General features: G+C 40.1%; 2 protein-coding genes across 4 annotated transcripts; one reads left to right on the plus strand and one right to left on the minus strand.

Annotated features, from left to right (window-relative positions):
* Window positions 1–562: 562 nt before the first annotated feature.
* On the plus strand, window positions 563–10619 carry nkpd1 (NTPase, KAP family P-loop domain containing 1). Its single transcript, XM_084011027.1, has 6 exons — window positions 563–1294; window positions 2021–2091; window positions 2939–3055; window positions 4537–4865; window positions 6571–8031; window positions 8559–10619. Exons 2-6 carry the CDS (start codon window positions 2058–2060, stop codon window positions 8847–8849), a joined length of 2232 nt encoding a protein of 743 aa, XP_083867153.1. The 5' UTR covers window positions 563–1294; window positions 2021–2057; the 3' UTR covers window positions 8850–10619.
* A 216-nt stretch (window positions 10620–10835) lies between these two features.
* Window positions 10836–19015, minus strand: lims1 (LIM and senescent cell antigen-like domains 1; the record flags this gene model as incomplete). 3 transcript variants are annotated; one of them, XM_084011133.1, is made up of 11 exons in its annotated part: window positions 18849–19015; window positions 17792–17948; window positions 17571–17637; window positions 15757–15877; window positions 15422–15571; window positions 15151–15301; window positions 13882–13974; window positions 13721–13769; window positions 13541–13616; window positions 13207–13337; window positions 11697–11797 (listed from the first exon to the last, which is right to left on the minus strand). In XM_084011133.1, coding segments are annotated over exons 1-11 (1026 nt in total). In that variant the 5' UTR covers window positions 18878–19015. The 3 variants fall into 3 exon arrangements, with proteins under 3 accessions (XP_083867260.1, XP_083867259.1, XP_083867258.1); XM_084011134.1 differs by lacking the exon at window positions 13207–13337 and having other exon boundaries at window positions 10836–11797; window positions 18849–19014; XM_084011132.1 differs by lacking the exon at window positions 11697–11797 and having other exon boundaries at window positions 13199–13337.
* Window positions 19016–23292: the final 4277 nt, after the last annotated feature.

Here is a 23292-nt window from a genome sequence, read left to right on the forward strand (position 1 = left end):
TAGTCACCCTCAGGCCGAGCACTGCACATCTCAATCAGACATACACTAACTTAATTTCAGCAATATAGCCTAAAGATGTAGTATTTTGCTCTCAGAAGCGTGTGTGTTGTATACAGCATTGACAACCAATGTCCTTGTGGTGTGTGTATGTTTTCATACAGTAAACAGTAACAGAAGTTATGTTTCTCATTGTGTCACACACATACAAGCAGCCAGTTCCCCTCCTTATACAAGTACATCTTTAAATTTTACCTCATTTAAAAAAGTGTTCAATATGAAATGTGCTTGATTCTATAGCAAATAAGTATGTTCCTGCATGTAACTGTGCACACAGAGCTCTCTGTTGTTACACAGCTATGCCAACACCAGCATATGCTTCTCTAGATGCGTTTCTGTTTTCCAAGTTGACATATTTCTACAAAAGACAGGATTGATGCAAAATCTTGTCATTTCAACCACGATGCACGTGAGAAATTACCTGCGTGAATGGATTCCATGTAATGTATTGGAATTGTATTTAAAAAGCCACCTGGATATGATTTATTTTTATGCCTATTTATAGTTGCTTCTGGAGGGCTTATGTTGGGAGGTATACTGCGACACCAGATGGTAAAAGTAGGCTAATGTAAAAAAAAAAAAAAAAAAAAGTAAATACGCCATGGGAAATTAGGCTTCTAGCTTGTTTGTCAAAGCTTGACTAACCAGTAATGTCATAACAAATCCTGCTCTAGGCAAAAAAAAAAAAAGTCTTTGGTGCTGCTGCTTTGGCATCTTAACTGCTATGCATGTCAGTTCAGTGCCAGGAAGAGCAAGGCTCCAGCATGAAAAACATTCATTTGTTCCATTTATTCATGCACTGCAAAAAAGTTGGACATTGGACAGTGAATGCCAGGAGCTATCGTAAGAATGGGGATTTTTCTACCTCGTAATGCTTTCAGGAACTACCCACTTCACTCAGATGCTGTGAACAGAGAGATTGGGAGCAGCAGGAGTTGTTTGGTGTAATGGATTGGAAAGAGGAATAGAAGGAATGTACAGCTCCATCTTTCAGAAATAATTTCCTCTTGCACGTGGCTTCACTTCCTGGAGAGTGTCCGTCCTACAGACGTTGCCTGTGGTTAACAAGTGCCTTTTATTACTTCTCTTATCAGTGAAGTTTTACGGCAGTGAAGTCCTGGGGGTATATGGATCACTAAACCTCAGCTGCATAGTCCTGTTCTCTGGATAGGTTCAAAGCAGCAATTCAAAGATGAGACCAAATAAACATCAGGACTGACATTTGGAATTCACCCAGGTAAGCTTGTTTCAACACCGTTCTGCCACTACAGTCATTATCTCACGGGTGCTGAAAGCATAATCATAGTTTAATGGTTTACAATAATGAAGTACTTATTTGTGCACACTGATCAAAGTCCGTCAAAGTCAACCATCTCAAAACTAAAGGTATGCCTGGAACCCTGTTTTCCTTTCACTCTGTAAGAATGTGCATTAGGCATGTGCAGGCAAGAGAAAATATGTTGCCAGCAGGGAAAGGGACTGGGAAATGCAAGGTAATCATTGACACAGCAAAAACTGTTGACATTTTAGTGCACATAAAAAAAGAACAGCCGGCACTCTGGGAGGCTGCATAACCATGCATGAATGTCAGAATATCATCTTAAAACAATTCACTTAAATGCCTGTCAGTCAACACTCAGAAAGAAACGAAAATAAGCTGCCGGTTGGGAATTTCTGTTTTTGCCACGTAAGCACTCTGAAGGATGTTCATTCAGCACGTGGCACTTTCCATTTAGCCGCAGAGGTGTTTACACAGCAAACAAAATCTTCAAGGTAAACTAAATGTACTCAATCAAAACTACGAGTGTCTAAATCAGTGGGTTTTCGCTGGCTAAAAGCACCATTGTCTGCTCAGGCAATAAACACAGTACAGCAAGGAGGGACGTAGCCAAACGGGAGGCACCCTCATGAACACACCTTCCCTGCCTGGGCTGACTTTCCTGCCGTTTCTCATTCTTCACAGGTCACAGGGTTTTTTTCCTTTTCTGTGAAAGCTGCACATGCCACCAGTCACCATGTACAAGCCAACAAAAGGTGAGTTCTCCACAGGTAATGACACGTGTGGCAAGCGTTCTCTCCGCCTACTCCCTAGGCTCCATTTGCACTTTCAGTTTCACTTTGTTAATCAATATGATCGATGTTTAGCATGTCTCAATCAGGGACATGAACATAGTGTTTTATTGCCTTTTTCATTATTATTTCATCTGTACAGCCATAATTGACAGGAAAGTTTGTCCAGTCTTTCTCTGTGACTGTTTTGTTCTTAATTGTTCAATTATCACAGAATAGCGCATTGAGGATGGATTTTTGTTCTCAGTACTTTCTGGATTAAGATGATTGAATTTGTTTGACTCTCATATACCACACAGTCTTCTTCTGGCTACATTCTTGAAATAATGTATGATAAATGCAGTTTCTAGAGTGAAAGGTATACACATTTAGCAAGCTTACAGATCAAAGTGCAACGTATTTATAGCCTAAACACTATATGTTGTACAAGAGATTATTTATTAGAAAGTGGCTTTCCCATGTAGATGTAAGATGTAAATGCTCATGGACACTCTCAGTCTATACTGTGAACTTGTCCTGTAATAAGTGCACCTTAACAAGTGTCTTGTGCCTTCACCGTCATTTCATTATAGTTCAGAAATATGGAGCTAAAATAAGAAAAACCCATTTCCCTTTCATCAAGAACAATGCCAGTAATGATTAGTGCTTTGAGTGTACAGGAGTCCCAAGTTCTCAGCTTAATTGGAAAGGATTGTCGAATAATCCTTCAACTTTAGCTTGATTCAAGTGCTTTTGCTTTCAGAATACTCTATAAGGTCAAATGTTAAATGTGTATTTAGTCGCTCATTTTTTCCCCCTTCTCTCCTTTCAGATGATATTTATGCATATGCACTGTCTAAGACCATGACAAAAGTTTCATCACCTGCAACTGTAGGACTCTACTCTTCATGTCAGAATCGAATTAGCATGATCCTCGGACAAATGGAAGGCATGTAAACACTCTCACCCCATCGCATCTTTTGTCTACTGATTGACACTTGCTTTTTAAAATCGACCACTGAAAAGCACAGTGTTGTTTCCGTTTCCAATGTTCACGTTAAACAATGTTATGTTGACTGCAGAAACTGCTTGTGCCGATACAAATGCTATGGCAGCACAATATCATGACAACATGAGTATAGATAATGTTGAACTGATTTAGTCATTGCAGTCAAAACAATCACTGAGCTACTCCCTGGCATATGAATGAGCTGTGCGCTACCTCAGAGCTGGCTCATGTTTCATGATTTCTTCACAACTTACTGATTTAAAAGTGGAGAAATTGTGTTTCTGCTCTACAGGCCTCGAGGGGCCCTACATACCGTAATTATCCTAAACACTGTGAACAGCAAAAGAGTTGCACATAGAGAAAGTACTTGGACGCCTTCACTCTTTTTTTGTATTATTTTGTTGCAGGTTTATATGCTAAGATACACTTTATACCCCCCAAACACATTTATGTAATATGTATGGAATGGTAAATATGATCAAACATAAATTACAGGTGGTTGCTTTAAAAAGACACACGCGGCCCTTTTTCAAAAGTAGCACATATTACTGCCCAAACGATCCCCCTCAGTATTGACAGTAACAGTGCAAATCTTACAGCATCAAATTCTATTTTACACCAATGTCTGCAAAATGATGAGCATATTTTATACCTCATACCTCAAAGGATGGCGGAGGAGTAGTTGCCACATTGAATTTAACATGAGAGACACACACAAAGAAATCACATAATAGAAGACATCCACAACTGAGTAGGCACATGGTCACTTTGCAACGGAAATATGTGAAGAGTCAAACGTGAAAACAGGGTTCCATTGTATAGACGAGAATTGAACAGACTGAATGGAGCAAGTGCAGCTGAGGACAAGTTTAAGGTTCTTGGTCTTTGTGTTACCCAGAAGGTACTGTAGCGTTTGTTTTTTTTAAACTTTGGCATACAGTATTGCACACGCTCAACCAGGCTTGGCATTCACATATCTATATCCATGCGATAATAAAGCTTGTACATTTTGCATTTTAGACAGACTTAAAAATAAATGTTCACTCAAGTCTACACTTGTTTTTTTGTGCTTTGGCCTTGACTTGAACAAGATTGAAAAATCATAATCCTTTGCATATATAATGAATAATAGATATGTACCTATTATTGCAGAAAGGTCAGGCTGATGACTTTCCCCGGAACACTTTTTAGATTTAGTGCCATGGTCATTTGATTCAGAGTTGGTGAGAGTCAAATCATTTAAATACATCAACTTATTGCTATAATATTCAACAACAAAAAACGATCTTCTATCTATTTATCATCCTCTTTATGTCCCCAACACAACATGTTTTACCTGTGCGTCTCTCTGCATTGATTTGTAAGTTGTCTGACAAAATATTGGTCCAAAATGTAAATATGATCTGTTTTTGTCTCTTCAGTGTACACGAAGCGAGAAGCTTCAAGGATTGAAAAGGAATACGAAGGAAGATACAAACCCCGCTCCGCTACGCCTTCATTTAGTGGCTTTCTGGCGCTCGTTGGCCGAATGCTCTTCTACAGGCCCATTTGGACGGCGGAGAACCAGCAGCACCAGAACATCAGGTTCATTAATGTACATTTTAGTGCCTGGCACTTTGCAGGCAGTGACCTGCTTTGGGCCGGGCTAGCCATACGACTGTTTCAGGCCATGCAGATGAACTTTGGGAAATTACAGATTGTACTCTACCGTGTGGCTCAACATGATGAAGAAGAGGAAGTCAAGGAGAAGGTTTGTGGATTTACTTTTCTCAGGTATTAAACAAAGACGCCATACTAAATGCATGCAAACATGCTCGGGGATGGAAAGAGTAGCTGCAATAATATTTTACTCATTACAAATAGGAAAGTACGACGACAATCCCTTGAGTAAAATGGAATTAGATAAAGTAAAAAGTAGGTGAGTTAAATGAAACATCTTTAAAAGTGGGGTTGGATGGAGGTTCGAGGGGAAGTGGATGACGATGTTACATTACAAAGCTATTAAATAAAAGAACACATTGAGACTACACAAGTAACATGGAAGAATACACAACACAAGAGCACTCTTGTCCAAACAAACAAGCCTATTACTCATTTCTATAAAGAGCTCTCAAACAAAGTGATCACCTTATGCAACTGGAAACACAGACAATGACACAAACATGGCATTCATAAAAAGAGCTACAGAGACCATGGCAGGTCCAGCAGGAAATATTAAACAATACCGTATATATATATATATATATATATATATATATATATATATATATATATATATATATATATATATATATATGCAGTATGCAGGCTAAATCAATAACCTGGCACTTCCTGTAAATTCCCCCCGCAGAATAAAACACCACCAAGGCCGACAACAGAACAGATTTTCAAAAGAATAAACAGCGGCTGCAGCTACACACACACATATTTATTATAATTATAAGAGTTGCACAGTTTTTCCATATGCGAGGTTCTCCTCTGGAGGAAGAGTGTGTTGTTGTACTCACCTGCCTGAATGCAAAGCTCAGTCATCCACAATCTGCTCCAGGTTCAACTTCTCAAAGCATGACCAGTCCACCCATCATCCTCTCTGTCCCACTACAACTAGTCCCAGTCCTCCTCCAAACTCTCAAACCTCTGCTCTGCAGCCACTGTGACAGAGGTTATTGTTAAAACAGCAGAAAGTCTTCACACACCCCGCTAAAGGTAAAAGTTCCTCAGAGCATGCAGGGACCACCATGCATCATAGCACTTAGCATGCTAGCCATACCCAGCATGCACCTGTTCAGGCAACATGGTGGGTGAGCTTGATTTGGGTAAACCCAGTGGTTAATTTTCTTTTTCTTGTTTTTTTTTTTTTACAACACATATACCCACACAAACATATTCCAAATAATAATAATAAAAGGAGAAAAAACTAAATAATCAAAAACAAAACAACAACATAAAAAAAAACACAAGTAGACAAGACAAATAGCCCACTTCCAGTCCCTTCCACCCCCCCCCCCCCCCCCCCCCCCCTCCATTAAATGGTATCAGGCACTATAACTACAGACTTCATAAGCAAAAAATATATATATATCGAGAGGTCAAAAATGTGTACATCACAACGACATCAAATAATTCTCCATTGGAGCCCAAATTTCAACATAACCCACGTCATTATTTTCTAAACCAAAAGCTACTTTCAAATTCACTACCTCCATCGCCCCGGTGATCCACTCCCTCTCCGATGGAGTTTTGGAACATATCCAATTATTTATGATCACCAAAAAAGAATTATCATGGAAATTAACATAAAAGTACAAGCACTGAAAAAACAAAACAGCTTTGTTACAGAAGAGTAAAAGTAATTTGTTACTAGTGGAGAACACAAAAAAAAACTGCAGTGATGTCTAATCTGCTTCTTGTTTGTTCTCTGCTGTCTCATTTTGTTTTTATTCAAAAACATTCAGAGAGTGGAGGACAGCCCTAAAAACTGGAGGTCCAAAAAGGTCTGCTGCTGCCCTCTGTGGTTTCTCGTCCTCTTCCTTCTTGTGGTACCACCTATCATCCTGGTGTTCATGTTGACTTTTGGCCTCCCCAAACCTGAGGTGAAACCAGGCGGGGCGGTGAATGGAACAACCAGCCATGTGAGTGTGTTCGAGGGCCTGGTCATTGCTGCCATAGGAGTCCCTGCAGCAAGCGCATTGAGGTTTGCCTTTCTGATGGGTAAGAACCTCATCTTTAGCAAGGAGCTGAACATCCAGAAGGGGATGGACAATGAGCGGGTCAGCAGCAGACTGGGCTTCATGAACGAAGTGAGGAAGGAAATGTGGTTTCTGTCTCAGTTCATCCAGTTTATGGAAGTGTTTGAGAGGAGGAGGATCCGAGTGGTGCTGAAGATCACCAATCTGGACCGCTGCTCCCCCAAGAAAATAGTTGCCGTTCTGGAAGCCATGAACATTTTGCTTTCAGATGAGGAGAGTCCCTATATTTCCATTCTGGGTGTTGACCCAGATGTTCTTGTGCAGAAAGTGAACTTTGCGGATGGCTGCCTTAGCAAAGAAGACAGAGCTTATGCACTGTTGAACCGCATCGTGACTCTGGCCTTCACTGTCCCACCGCTGTGTGATGATTCAAAGCGCAGTTTATTTTACAGCCTCACGAAGAGTTCAAAAAACCCAGAGGATGTATGCATCACCGAAGTTAAATGTAGAACCGGGAGCCCCAAAAAGACCTCGTCCTCTGATTTATTTTCAATAGAGTTTGCATTTGAAACAAAGGAGTCATATCCACTGATGTGTAAAACTACAGCAGCACTGGATGTAAAGGAGGAGGAAATAGAGCAACTGGTCAGGAGCATCCTGACCAGCAATGAAAGGAACCTAAACAAGTACATGTTAGAGGATGCCATGTCTATGAGGAGGGTGATCAACTCCATCCGTGTGACTGTCATAATCATGAAGGCCTTAAAGAGAGAGCTTCCACAGCCAGACTACGTGGCAGCATGGGTGGTCTTGGCAAATCAGTGGCCCTGCCGCCTCAGCTGGATCATCCAGTGTGTGGAAGACGCTCAGCAGAGGGCAGATATCGATCAGAACAATGTGGCCAACGCTGATTCAACGACCTTGTGGAAAGTCTTCAGTGGGTCCAGAGCAGAGCTGTATGTGATGAGTGCACATATTGAGGACCTCCTCGAGCAGGATGGAGATCCTGAGATGTTTGAAAGGTTTCTCAAGGTAGATTTCCAATTTACTGTAAAGGACTTGAAGACATTTGAGGAGGCGACGGTGAACTTGAATCATACAATTAGGAAGGAGCTGGCCCACCTCAGAGGGACATCCAGGCTGAAAGATTCTGGTTGGATGAGGAACCTAGCTCCTCTGCCGATCGCAACTATCATCAATATGGATACAGAGGATGTATGTAAAGAGGTAAGAAACTTTAAAGTTGTAATCTTTAAGATTTCAGTCCTGAAATTCCCCGTGAGTCCCTGGTTGAATGCTTTTAATGTGCAGCAGCTGAATTAGGAAATGTTTGGTTGCTGTTAATAGCAACCTAATACAGATACTGATGCTGATGCTGATTTAGGTGAGTGATGAGTCAACAGTGAGGTATAACAACAAACAGTAACTCTAAATTATACACCATATCATTTTCTGTGAATCCCTTGTGCCTATGGTTGGCAGTTTTAATCAAGCATGAATGGCAGACCCCCTTAACAATAAAAAAAAAGACTATATAGAGAGGTATATATTGAATGTAAATCCATTGTTTTGTTTTGGTTTAAAATGCTTCACAAAAATTGTACCCAAAACACAAACACAAAGCAGTATTTATTGAAATGAATTATTTTTGATTCACCTCACATTAAAAGGGACATCAATTCAGACATATCAAAGAGGATTAGGAGCAAAATCATCTTGCTCCTCTAATGCTAACAGTTTCTTCTTTTTCCTAGTTGGAGAGGATGGAATACCCCAGTAAGTATATTGACATCGCGAGAAGCAATGACCTCAATGGTTCGGCACTGGTCTTTGGTGACACAGATGACCTCAAAGACATCCTAGATATGACCTTTGGTGAATGGGCAACTTTCAGACTGCACTTCCTGGGTTTACCATCACATCTCCGACCACAATACAAGAACATGGCACCGACACCATCTCGTCCTCAGAAGCAGCTGTCAGGATTTCCCCACCGCGTTGCCTATCAGTACTTGTCTAATCACAGTCTACTTGACACCACGTAAGAATTCAATCCATTTCCAGCAAGTGGGATACACCTAAAATTATGATCTGCATGTTTAAAATGTATTTTCTTACAGTAATGGAGTGAGGGTGTTCATTTCATTCATTTTGTTTAGCTTCAGGAGCTTGAGCTAAATTGCTGATTCTGCTTAGAAATCTCCTACAGTTAACTTGAGGGGGACAAGCAATGGTAGCATTACATAGATGTCAGCCTTAGTTGAAATTATTGTACATTCATCTTCTTCACCAGATCACATTTATTTTTCACAACGGATATTTTCAATGAATGAATGTCATTATGCTGCTTCAGTTTCAGGGTCCTGACATTGTGCATGTTGGCTCACTGTCACCTGGTAATGGCTTCACTTTGATAAAAAAAAAACTATTTAGACATTGTTTCTGCCTCTAATAACATCTGCTTTTCTTGCTATGACCAGTCAGAATGTCTGCTGTGAAAAGGAACTGAGTTACTGTTTTGGTCGATGTGTTACAGAAGGTGGCAGAAGGATCAGAGGGCTGTTGCACAAAAGCTAAATTCAGATATCCAGGATAAATGACTAAGCTGGGTTCAATATATCCCAACACCTGGCTTAATCGGTTGCACAAGGGCTAAACCAGGATGAACAGCAGCGAGTAAGTGAAGCCAGGTGCAACTAATCCTGGAGAGTACAAGCATGCGGCTTCCTCGACTAGACCCCCAGATCCATCACTGATTCACTGATGCAGATCCCAAATTCACCATGACAACGCACGCAACAAATTTCTCACAAACTGAGCACAAGCTTTTGATGGAGGTGTATGAGGAGGTCAAGCACCTCCTGAAAAAGCAAGGAATAACGGCAGCCATTGTAAAGTACTGTGGCGTAATGAACCAGACCATGTTGTCTTGGAATAACTTCGTCTCCCCACTAAGTCACTGAGATACAGGATCAGATTGATAGCTCCTGGCTGTTAGGCTGGTCTGGAGCAGGCCAGCTCCACTGGATACATCTCCATGGTGACTTATGCCATAACATATGCAACATACTTTCATGCAACCAGATCACGTATAACTGGGAAATCTCTGCGTAATCCCCTATGTAGGTTTTGTGCAATAGCCCTCTGGAAGATAAAAAGCCGTGAACACACAGACTAACTGTCGTCCTGACATTGCTTTTAAATTTGTCTTGGAGTATTAAAACATAATCACAGATTACACAACCTCTTTGTTGGAAAACAGGAAGTTCAAGAGGTTCTAGTTTGTTTAGTCTTTCGCTCTCCTTTGGCCTTTGACGTGCACACGAAGATATTAAAATGAGGGCTGTTTCATCAACGATCCAGGCTTTAGTTAACTGGGAGGGTAAACAGCTCCTTTGGACACTTGATTGTGGGTTTCACACATTCAACTTCTTGTTATGTTTCCAATGAGGTGTGATGTGGCTGTCATACATCAATAAAGTAAACAATAAAACAACATTTAATAATGTCATAATCTACATAGTAGGATTGCATCCATTAGTAAGGCATATTTGGTATTTAATTGAATAAAAATCCACTGAGTCATACTTTATTGATCCTAAAGAAACGATTCTACCTATGAATACTGTATGTGTTGCAGTAAACTGTGATTCTCAATTTAATGCAGTAAAATGTAAATTCAAGTGCCCCATAATAAAAACACCCATCAAAGCAAATCTATTTTTTGTAGCACGTATTCTTTCTGAATGCAGTTGCCAGTTTACAAATAGCCAAAGCAATGTTTTGACTCATTTTTTTTTTTTAAATAATCAGCTTAATGTTAATTTCATCTGGATTCCTTTGAACCATTTTGCTCCTAATGTTGCAAATATTAATTTAGCTAAAAATGCATTTGCAGTACAACCAATAACATTTCACTTACATTTAACACATACTGAAATCATACAGTAAGCACATTTTGTTGTTTTTTTATCATAATAGCACACTCATATCACATTTTCTCCACACACGTTGGATGTTTTAATACATTGGACAAATCAAGGCATGAAGTAAGTCATTGAATAAAACATTTACCTGTTGAGTCAGGAGGCACCAGTTAAACACCATCTGATACTTATTAAATTAACCATATACAGGGGAATAGTTAACAATTGTATATGAAGTTTGCCTAGTAATGCTCATTTCCAAGTCCTTCATGACACGTTATTTGTTTTGAGTTAGCAAGAGGAGACATTGTTACAATATCCTGAATATGTAATTATTCATACTGAGGTATATAAGCTCAAAGGTGAAACGGCTGGTAAAATGCTGCTTTCCGTATACTTTTCCTAATTAAGGAAAATATAATAAGGCATAACTATTACTATATACTATTAACCATTATTTGCATTTTAAGACAAAGTCTCCGTCAATGTTGTACGTTGTATGTATGTGAACCCTGGCTGCAAAGCTGGTTGGATAATAAAGATAAGTTAACCTAGTTCATACATTAAAGGCACATGTGTAATTCAATATAATGTCAAACAACAATCTTTTCAAATTCAAGAAATGTTTAGACTGATCAGTAATCAATCATGGTCATGGTTAAGTCATAATAAACAGGGACACCGCATCGTTTCTAGAAGATAAAAACAAACCAGGTCAATTTAGGAATGTTCTTTAAAAAAATTAAAATAACCCATTTGTGTATAAAGGGAAAAACAGAAATTACAAATAAGAGATTTGCTAACAGGCACCTTTATGACAACCCCACAGAGATATATATTTATATTTTTGAATTGATCCCAGGTGGAAATAACTAATAATGGTGTACTGCTATAGCGCTGGGTCCTTGGGCTTGAGGCTTGAACTCTTCCAGGGTGTTTGGCTGGAAGCAGCTCACTTGCGTCCCAAAGACTCAGCCAGCTTCTTGAGCCTTTTCTTGAGCTCCAGAGGAAACTTCTCATAACACTTTTTACAAACAGGCTTCATGTCAAACTCAACAAACTTGTTCCTGCAAAGAAGGAAAGAATGGCCATGTCAACGCAAAATCAACCTTTCAGATTTCCCTCCCACCTACATTATTTTTTATCTAAATACTATCAGCACATCAGGTCCAAATGTATTTGAAGTGCCAATTTTCTGACCTGTGCCCTCATTTTCTTTTTTCTTATTTCTTTTAAACCAAAAAAATCAAGTTTTAGTCTCTCATAAATAGAGCTCTAACAGTTTGTAGATCAAGCGCTACATCGATCAACAGACAGATTAATTGCCAGTTTTCAAGCAAAAATTTTAAAAAAAATATGGTGGCACATAGCAACTTAAGAATACACATGCAAATAGCCAAAACAGAAGCAAATGGAGAAAACATCTTTAACAATTTGACAGAATATGCACAGAATTGGGTGTTAGACTGTTGATGGAACAAACCAGACATTTAAAGAAGTCTTCTATGAAATGCAATTATTTTTAAATTTATTTAAACATTTTTTAGACTAAATAATTTATCCAATAATCCAGCCAATTAATCGATAATGAAAAATAATTATTAATTTTAGCCCTACTCATAAGCACTAACTGAGCCACACTTGAAGGGAAACTTTGCTGCATCTTTACCCAATGTGTGCAGTTGTTAGTGATGTGAACATCAGTAAAGTCTGCTGTTCTTCCTCATCCTGATGATATCATCTGGGTGATGGAAGAAATGTTAGTGCTACTCTCAGCTTTGGCAGCTGTGGGGCTTAATGTTGCTCAGAAAACATCCTTGTTCTCTTCACTTGTATTATGTTTCCAAAAGCAAAAATGGCATCCCAAAATATGAGTGCAGAGCATGTTATGGATGAGGACTTTTTTTTTTAAAGTGTAACTGATGCATTTTACAGTGTAGCTCTGATATTGTAGATAGATTTTCAGCTGTATTCAGCCAGCGAGAGGCCACTCAAGGCCTGACTCAACCTGCGGTAATGAATGTCAGCGTGGCCCGTTTTTGTCAGCTGCTGTTACCGAAGATAATCCACAGAGAGACCACGCGGCACGCGTGCGTTAGTACACTAGAAAGCTTTCCACCAAATCACAATTGCTGATTGGTTCAGTGGAACGACCGACCAAGACGTGTTTGGTGATTTTTATTTTGTTCCTGACTGGTTAGAATGGAATGTGCTTAATGTTAAACTAACAAGGCAATTAAGCTCATTTTGGTCCAAGAAAGAAACTTGAATTCAGAAGATTTGGTTATATTTTTCAGTTTAGGTGTAAAAACATTTCCTAAATTTACATTTTGGATGGTGGTTTTATTTAACAAACCGAGTGACAAATAATGACATCATGCCATCCTGTCAAAAAAAGGAAGACCACAGAAAAAGAGGAAGGCAGAGATAGCCCCAACCAACAGACAGAGTGATGATGAATAAAAACTCTACAGACAGACAGCAGGTTTTTTCTTGCGGTCTTTGGCATCACGCTCACGTCGAGCCAGGCGACGTTTGAGCTCCTCTGGCAAGCGCTCATAGCAGTGCTTGCACACCGGCTTCAGGTCAATTTCAACAAACTTATCTCTGAGTGACCATAGAGGTGAAGTGAAGCATGTTGGAGGAGAAATTGGAGGAGGAAAACAGGGAAAGGAGCCAGAGAGGGAAGAGTTGTAGCAGGAAAGTGAAATATGTTAAGGAAAGTGTTAAGACTGACACTTAAATAGGAGTGCTACACAAAACTAAGATGAACAATCAATCAGCTGTAAAAAAGAAGCAACGTCACTTACTTGAGGGTGAGTTTTGTGTTGCAGGTGGAGCATGAGAAACAACTGACACACCAGGCCTTGTTGAGAGCAGACACCACTAAGGGGGTCACGGAAGAGGAAATTATGTTTCAATTTCAAGAAACTTTGTATGTAAATTACTTTAAACAGTGTACTGAATGAGCTTTATTATATTATACTCACCATCGCCTTCAATTACACGGTTGCAGTGGTAGCACACATCGCCAAAGAGCTTGATAACAGAGAAATAAGGAGATGGGAGTATTTTTGTAGCAAGCTTTGCTAATATTATTCCCGTCATGCCCACCAAAAGCATTATTTTAATTAGCTCTTTTGTTTCTTACCTGGTTATAATGAGTCTCACAGTAGGCCAACCCCTTCCTCTCATAATGCCGATGACCGAGGAAAGGCTTCTCACACTTGGCACATACAAAATGCTGTTTAAACAAAAACAAATGTTGTTGAGGGAGAGGGGTGGAAACAGTGGCATGTGAAACTGACTAGCTGACAGACGAGCAGCCAACACAACATGAATATTACATGAGCATTTTATGAATATGTTTGCTATGTTAGAAACGTTTTTTAAAGTTTAAGACTCGATATATGGAGACATATTACCATTGTTTTTGTTTTGAAAATCACATGAAGCCCACCAGTGTGGTGTCCCACAGTGGTTTTACTTTCCTGGTGACTGCCAGTTGAAAAGCTCCCAAAGTGGTTCGATACTAAATTTATTGCGAAAATGACTTCAACAATGAACTGACTGCTATACACTGGTGATAGTCTCAAGCGTTTTGAACGGTATAAAAATCAGCAGCCTCCAGACAGATGAACACACAACTTGATCAGCTGCGTTCTGCCTCAGGAGAAACAATCTTAAGAGTGCTCACATTCCTCCTTCCGCCTCAAATTAGCTCATTAACAGTGTTTTGGTAGTAAAAGTTGTTTATTTAATTAAATACATTTCCCTGTGCGTAAGTAATGGTATCTAAATGTGAAATTATTTCAAGAGTGTTATTGCTGCTGTGTGAAGGCATCACATTTAACATCAACTATAAAAAGGTGGTCAGCTTGACATTTGCCCACTGTGATTAACCCCAATGAGTAGACTTTCAGAAGCTCTTTATGGTGCAGAAGAATGTTACAGAAACACTTGTTATGCTCAATTTAAGTTTTACATGCTTTATGATATTTTCCCCCCTTTCTCTTAATTACTTCAATCATTTGTGTTTAATGGCCCCTTTAGTGTGTGTGTGTGTGTGTGTGTGTGTGTGTGTGTGTGTGTGTGTGTGTGTGTGTGTGTGTGTGTGTGTGTGTGTGTCTCAGGGAATTTGGTCATATCACGTCAGCAACTCAATGGAAAAATAATATCTAAATCAGTTAAACATGCCTGAGCTTACTTCTTTAAAGACAAATACGAAATCGTGAAAGCGGTAACATCGTGACTCCTAAAGTAAACTGATTAAGGGCCTAGCTTTCTTTAGGAGCAAACTCATCAAGTAATTCAGGGCTCAAATTGACAAAAAAGGAACATGCTATGCATTACTTTAAAAAGGCATGAATGTAACATTTTATCTAGAGCATTATAAATAGTCTCATTCTTTCTGACAAACCTCCACGTGCCATTGCTTGCCCATGGCATTGACAACGCGCCCCTCGATGGGTCTCCTACAGGCACCACAGATAGGTACACCCATCTTATCATGGCAGGGCAAACAGAAGAGCTCTCCCTTCAGCTCCCTGGCTTCAGCTGTCAATTCCTTCCTGTGGAAAGAGAAACATTTAACACAAACATTATAAATATAGCTTTAGTGGTCCTGAAATATATTCTGAAAAGTGTACCATTTTCTGCTCTAAACAGTGGGGTTTAGTGCACAGACTGACCCACAATTGTTGCAGTTGAAATGGTCCGGGTGATAGGGGTCATTTTTAAAGATCAGTGGCTGCTCTTCAATAATGGCATGGCACTTCTGGCAGATATACTTGCCCAGGCCACGAGCTTTCTCTCGGTTATGGCACGGGCGACACAGGTGCCTGAGGTAGAAGAACTACATTTTAGATTGTCCAGACAGTATAAATAAGAATAATATAATTTGACATGCTGTGGCACATTGGCTCAATATTCCAAGATTATAGTGAGGACACAATGGTGAATAAGTTTGACATGTGTGAAACAACCTGTCACAGTGTTATATTAAGACATAAGATGGGATACTTACCTGCCAGCATTTTTGACAAACCCCACGTCTGCAAGCACTGCCTGGCAAATGTCACAGCAGAAGCAGTCAGGGTGCCAACTATTGTTCATGGCCTTAATGACACGACCAATGATGAACTCCCCTGAGGGAAAACCGTAAGTGAGAGATCAGTTTGAAGCAAGTCTTAGTCTCTTCCAATATTTGTTAGGACTGGATACGCACGCACACACACGCACGCACACACACGCACGCACACATACGCACGCACACATACGCACGCACACATACGCACGCACACACACGCACGCACACACACGCACGCACACACACGCACGCACACACGCACACACACACACTGAATTATATTTTCACACAGTATATCATACACAAGTACATACTCATATTGAGCACTTCATTATGGAGTGCTGGTGTAGTATAATGCACTACAGTGCTTCCTATAGTAATCTCAAAGTGACACTCACAACTTGTTGTTGGATGCATTTAAATTGTCCAATTATTTGAATCAGTATGTCTATCTCTCCCTGGACAGTCAAGCAGTAATTAAATCAAGCTTATATAGCACTAAAATGCATCGTTGGTGATCTTGAGACAAGTGGGAAGTTCTAGATAAAAAGTATGAATTAATTAAGGACACAGTGGGATTGGGCTTTCACCGGGGTATACTGTATATGACTGCATATGCTGTGGGGGTGGGGGTTTGGGATGCTGTGCAAAACTCTAAAGGAGCAAAATAAGAAAAGCTCGTCCACCTTAAAAGCTAACCCACCGTAACAGCCTGAACACAAGTTCGGAGTTAAACCCCTTCACTTCAATCAGCAAGTGGCAGGCAAGACAAGAACGTGTGTACCGGAACACCAGCTTCCACTTGCCCTTATCTTGAAGGGACAAACATGGCATGTTTATGCTTGGACACAAACTCAACAAAGTTGCAGGACCCTTGCACACAAGTGCTGTCAATTAGGTGCCAGACACACACCTGTGACTGGCATACACTCACCAGCACTTGAAGCTCAAAATGAGAGTGAATACCAACAGAAGAATATTGCAGGGGATTTTGGCACATTTTTTTAGGCCACTACCCACACGGTTAGCTTTGTTGCTCATTCCATGAATGCATGATCCTTACAAGTTGTACCTCGTTGTAAAGGTGACTAATCAGGCTTTCCAACGATATAAAAATAATAGATTGCCAATTGGTATTATTAAAGTGGAGGAATAATCGACCGAAATAATGTTTCCAAACTTTTTTTGGAGGAGTTTATAAGCTTTTGTTGTTTGAAGATGAAGAGAAACCAAAAAACAGTTGCCATCTCGCTGAGCTCAGCTGTCTGTTACACTACAGAGATCGCCCTCTGGTGGCGCATAATGTGCATACAATACATCTGTATTTATGACAGTATTGAGTATTATACCATCAGGATACTGTTATACTACCCAAGGATTTTCAGGTGGAAAATAGCAATTTGCTACAACCTGGCATAATGCATATTCTCTTGTTGTACACGATTAATGTCTTATTGTGCATTGTCCCCGTCTTGAAAGAAAATAAATTACAAGCCTAAAAAATCAAATATAATCTCTTCAAATCGGATGTGAGCAGGGAAGTCTAATTACAAATTATCACTTGAGGAACACCTGAGATGCATGCTGGTGCCCGATATATTTCAATCAGATTTACACATAGTCAGAAAATATCTGAATACAATACATTTTATTATTACAAATAGTGGTCGCTAGTCTTTCTGGGGTCAAGACAACCACACACATACTAGATCTGGATAGGCCCAAAGTCAATGTGGCTCTAAAACACTCACCACACTGGTGACAGCAAGGAGCAAAGAGCATCTGGAAGTCATGTTCACAATACTTTCTTCCTTCAAACTGTGAAGAGAAGGAGATTGTGAGTCCTTCACTCAAGGAGAGAACATTTTTCAATATGAAAGAGTACTGTTAAACCAACACCTCATGCGCTGTGCGTCAAGCATGGAGTCTCATTGTACGGATTTAATTTACGCTGATTCTAGAAGTGCACTACCTCATAAAAGAGTCCCTCTGGGAATTGCTGGAAACACTGGGCACACACAAAGCAGTGCTCGTGGTACAGCTCTCCATTACTGTTGACGATCTTCTCAGTCGGAGCAAAGCCACTCTTACATCGCTCACAGGCTGCACTGGCCAGGGCATTAGCAATGCTGTTGCATGAGACAAGAAAATACATATCAGTGCATTACTACCCCGATGAGTGTCTGTGAAATGTTAGGCTGACAATTGGGATGCGAGGCTGGACCAATGTTTATCATTTCTCACATAACTACTGCATTAACTGCTGTGCTTGTTTCAGCTGCTGTCACCATGGAGTGTGGAGAATAATGTTAAGCATTTGCAGTACTACCTTCACAGCCACCTCCTAATTTGGTAAAAGAAAAGAGGTACTGAAAAAAAGCAGAAAGACTATGTCCAGCCTTTCCTCCACGCACACACACAAATAATAATTAATAAATTGACAAATATACAGTCCGATGCAATGGCACAACCCACAACTCTCAGTCAGCAGTTCAAAACAAACACTGACTGAAGCGGCGTGTTAAACCCAAAGATGATATAATGAAGTTGCACACTAAAATAGTAGCTGATGTTAACCCACCGTAACGTAAAGTAATGTATCGTGTTGGCCGGCGTTGGCATGCCATGCCTTAGTTGCTGTATTCAAGTAACTTCAAATTAACCGCGGTCATAGCTGAATGCTCTTTACCTTTATCATTAGAGATCAGGGGTGGTGAGCGCTAATAGTTGGTATTATGTTGAGTATTAAAATCCAGCTTATTAGCATGCCAATGTTACATTTAGCTCAAATGTGGGGAAGAACACTACATAACATTAGCTAGTTAACTGACTTAACGATACCCTGGACCACAACATGAATTGATGATAACGCGTTTGCTGGCGCGGCGCCTTGTGTAGCGGTTAGCTAACTAGTGGTTAGGTTGGCAAGCTACTCTGTCGCTAGCTTTAGCTTTGCTAGCTGAAGTTAGCGGTTGTGAATGTTTGCTACCGACCGCTAGCTACCGAGCTAATTAAGCATTAAATCTTACCTGCCCGTCATTCCAGCCACCCCCAACATCCCCCTAAGCACGACAGTTTACAGACACGTAGCTAATAAACCGACATGTACTGGTGGTCAAAGTCCTTCCGTTAAGTTGCCAGAGTTGTCAGCGAGTCAGACTCGTCTTGTCCCGGTGTGGTCCCTCCCCAGAGAGCCGTGCAGAGCGTGAGCTGGCAGCTGCTTCTGGCCACCGCCCCCCCGGGGAGTGTCTGTGGAGGGTTAACGCCATCAGCTTTACATCTGCCACACCAAACTGCCGTTGATGCAAAGGGATTGTGTGTGTGTGTGTGTGTGTGTGTGTGTGTGTGTGTGTGTGTGTTTGTGTGTGTGTGTGTGTGTGCGTGTGCGTGTGTGTGCGTGTGCGCGTGTGCATGTGCGTGTGCGTGTGTGCGTGCGTGTGCGTGTGTGCGTGTGCGTGTGTGTGTGTGTGTGTGTGTGTGTGTGTGTGTGTGTGTGTGAGTGTGTGCGTGTATGTGTGTGTGTGGTATGGATGTTCCTTATAGTCATACAACTTTTCAATTTCATAAAACTTAAAGGTGCAGTAAACGGGATTCAGAGCATACTATATAAAGATAAAGTGGGAATGTCCATGTGAGCTCCCAATGTCATATTACGCACCTTTGAAATCCAAAAAGCTAGACACATTGTGTTATGTTGATAGTATAGTTTACTGTTATGCACATAAAGATTTGAATAATAATAAAACAAATATTTGCTCAAATATATGTCCACATGTTAACATTTAGAGCTATTATTTGAATGTGTCCACTCTTGCTTGTGCTTATTTTTATGTCCTTATGTTTACTGTTGTTTATTAACCTCAGAGGTAAGTGCAGTATAAATAGCATCTACTTGTATTCTATGACGTGCTATTCTTTTTCTTTGTAATGATATAATTTCCTCACAGGGATGTTTTCAGCTTGATGCAACCCTATTTTACCAGCTTAACGATTCAATGAATGTACTCACAATTTTTCCTATGTAGAGATGGGCTTTTTCATTTCATAACATGAATTTGTTTCACAGTAAACACATAGCATCGGCACATAAGATGCGAGATATTTTGCAGTGTGTGTTTGAAGAAAATTTTCTCTGCGATCCCTGAGACATAAGAGATCTGCAGGAGGAACGCAAAAGTGGCTGTAAAAAGCATTTTAGAAAAAAATTAAGAAAAACAATGCATTTATCTTAGATGTACCAAAAGCAACCTCACTCCCAAAATGTCAACTGAAGAGATCATTGTAAAGAAGTGACATTTTTCAATTAACATTCAGAAAGAAAACACACAAAAAAGGATGAAAATCAACCCTGTAAAACAAGTCTCCATTTTTAAGATTGTATTGATTTGCAGGTCTCTCTCATTGCCAGTCCAAGGGTGTCCACAGACAACAACATCTTTGATGAGTCCAACATCTTCCGACTATTATTCTTTCGCTCGATTGCATCAAAACAATTTTGAGACAATTACCTCATTACGATCAATATTGGCATATCAATTAAACATAACTACTGGTTTTCTGGATAATGTGGCATGTCATAAACTTTGTCCATACCATATCGGAGGACATATAAGAAAGAGTTATATTTTTCTAAATGAGATGCAGTGACTCAGAAACATATTTAAAAACAAAACCAAATCTTCTCTATTTAACACATAATAACATAATACGCGTAATCCGTATGCGCTATGGACTACCCGACCACAGTTTTGAGATCAACCATAATCAACCAGTCTATAATGTGCATCAATGTAGATTACTCTAATATATAATCAAAGTGTCACCAAAAAAAAAACCCATTAACAATCCATGACAGTTAACAGAATAGCTGAACTGAAAATGTCCAGCCCCCTTCGTTCAGACTTCTGTTCAAAGCGGCTCCCCGTAGAAAGTGCAGATTTCAAGTAATATAACAGAAAGTGTTTCTGAATAGAATCAACCTTTTAGGGATGGGAATTTGGGCAATTTTAACGGCGTATCATCTATATAGAAATTGGCTTAACATGGTGATCATCTCCATGTACTGTGCAATGTTCCATCACACCAGAAGACTATTTTCAAAAATGCCTGGTCTAAATGATATTTCACTTTTAGTGTGGTGATGACCATCTGTTGAACTGGTCTGTATATGAAGTTACTTTTATGAACATTTCTGATTTCTATTAGAATAATCTGTACGCTCAGGTATGAGCGTTGGGAGGCTATTTCGCTCCAGGAGATGGATAAACCTGCAGTTGGCTTGAATTTAGCCATCACTGCAAACCCCAGTTGTGGGGGTGTGATTCCAGGTCACTTCTCCAACTCCCTGCTAGATCAGCAAACGTGATGTTGCTGCAGCTCGCTGCGACTCCCGTCTCTGGGGTTTGGGCCTGCTGGATTTGATTTGCTGCGGCCCTGACTGGTGGTCTGTCTCCCAAACTGCAGGCTCTGCGCACAGCAAGTTAGTCTTCTGGCCGCAGGGAGGAGGAAACGGAGGCGTGGGTCATTTTCTCATTTCTGCCACTTTGGATTTAGTCCATTAAACTAACTTTCAAAGAGGACACGACCATACAGCCCTTGGTTAGTTAAACAGTAAACACACAGATGGCTGACCTAAACTATAGGCTGATTCCACATGTGAAGATTATAAGAAAGCCGTGTGTTTCGTTGAATGTTGCATATTCTTGTCCTGCTGGACGTTAGAAGCTCGCTTTTTTTAAATAACTGATGACCATCATTTTAAATTGGATGGACCCAGTAGTGGAAGTGAAATACTGACCTTTATTTCTTTGTTATTGTTTGTTTATCCTAAAAGCGATCTTTTGGTTTCTATCATTTCGGGTAATTAACACCTGGGTGTGTTTTTCCCTTCATTTACCTGTTCAGTGGGACAGCGTTTTTTCTTCATTAGACAAATAGGGTGAGCGGGGCTCCAATATTTTCTGTTGACCTGTTTTGTTTTTATATCTTAACATCTTTTTCTTCAATAAATACTTTAAAATGTTTCTGAAGTGAAGGATGAATTCATACGAGCTCGTCAAATTTAAGAGCCTGCTGAGCCTCTTTGTGGCTTTAAAAATGGAAAAATAGTCACTACAAACAGAAATAATTGTCTTGCTGATGCTAACCATGGCCGGCTCCATGACGCCTGGTTGTGGAGATGAGGACCAAGGTTTTCAAAGAACAATTCACGAGCTGAGAGGATGTCACACGCTGCCTCTGCAGACTCCCGGCTGCTGTCTACCTGAGCACGGAACGAGACAATGAAAAGCTTTAGACACTTTGACTTCAAGAGAATAGAAGAATGCACTCATTAGGCTACCGCATGCAGGCACACCGGAAGTGCATTAATTGATTCAGATCCATTTTTATTTCAGACACATCATCACAGTTTGGATTAAAATCGTACCTCTATGAGCAGCCCATGAAACTCAAGCACAAATGTTTTTTGGTGTCTAGGTTTTAAAAAGCACTATTCCCCTGATGTTTTTTCTTAAAGCACAACTTGACTTTTCATTAACAATAAGAAACATGGACAAAAAAAAGACTTTTTGAATCCCTAGCCAAGCTGACAAAATATGACTCACAGGAGAGAAAATAAACCATCAATTTAGCCCGAGGCAAGGCCTCACCCCAGCACAAACATCACAATATGTCATAAACATCTGGAAGCGGCAGGTTGTCGCTATTGATCAGTGGCTGTTAAAATGGATATATGGGGATTTGTGAAGCGTCCCTGCAGTGTCTCACCTTCTACAGATACAAGCACAAGGCCTCGATTACAAAGTAAGTCCAAAGATATACTACAAGATATATACAAAGATCCATCCATCCATCCATTGTCTACCGCTTATCCTGTATTCAGGGTGGCGGGGATATACAAAGATATATAAGAAATACTTTTTTAATGTTGTTTTGGTTCGTATAAGATGATGCATTCAGTCAGTGACGATGACGTCACCACTATTGTACACAGCTCTTTGCTAGCAAGTCATGTTGAATGCGTTACTGTACTGCGTGGCTCAAAGCTTATTTTTCTCTTCCAATGCAATTTCGGGTATAACCCTTCTTATAAGAAAGTGAGGAGGAAAGCCTAAAGTTTAGCATTTTTCTATAATGTAATTACAATTTTGGTTCCCAGAGAGGGGCCATTTATTGAGCTTGTTTTGTTTTTCTAATATGATCATAACCAACAATTTACGCCGCACGGTATATCCAGGTCTGCCTTACTGAATCGTGGTCCATCTGATCACAGAATTCAGTTTACCACCTCTGATTTGACCACTGCAGCCCTGGTCATAAACAGCATGAAGTATGAGTTCATGTTTGCTTGTTCAGCCCTCTGGTTCAGTGTCAAGAGTCCAATTGACCAGTTTAAACCTGCCATAAGTATGTCTTTTGCAGTGCCACTTGAGGGCAGCGCAAAACAAGCTGTTTCTATCTGCTGTTTGGTGC

The sequence above is a fragment of the Eutrigla gurnardus genome, assembly GCF_963514095.1.
Source record: "Eutrigla gurnardus genome assembly, chromosome: 1".
NCBI classification, from domain to species: Eukaryota; Metazoa; Chordata; class Actinopteri; order Perciformes; family Triglidae; genus Eutrigla; species Eutrigla gurnardus.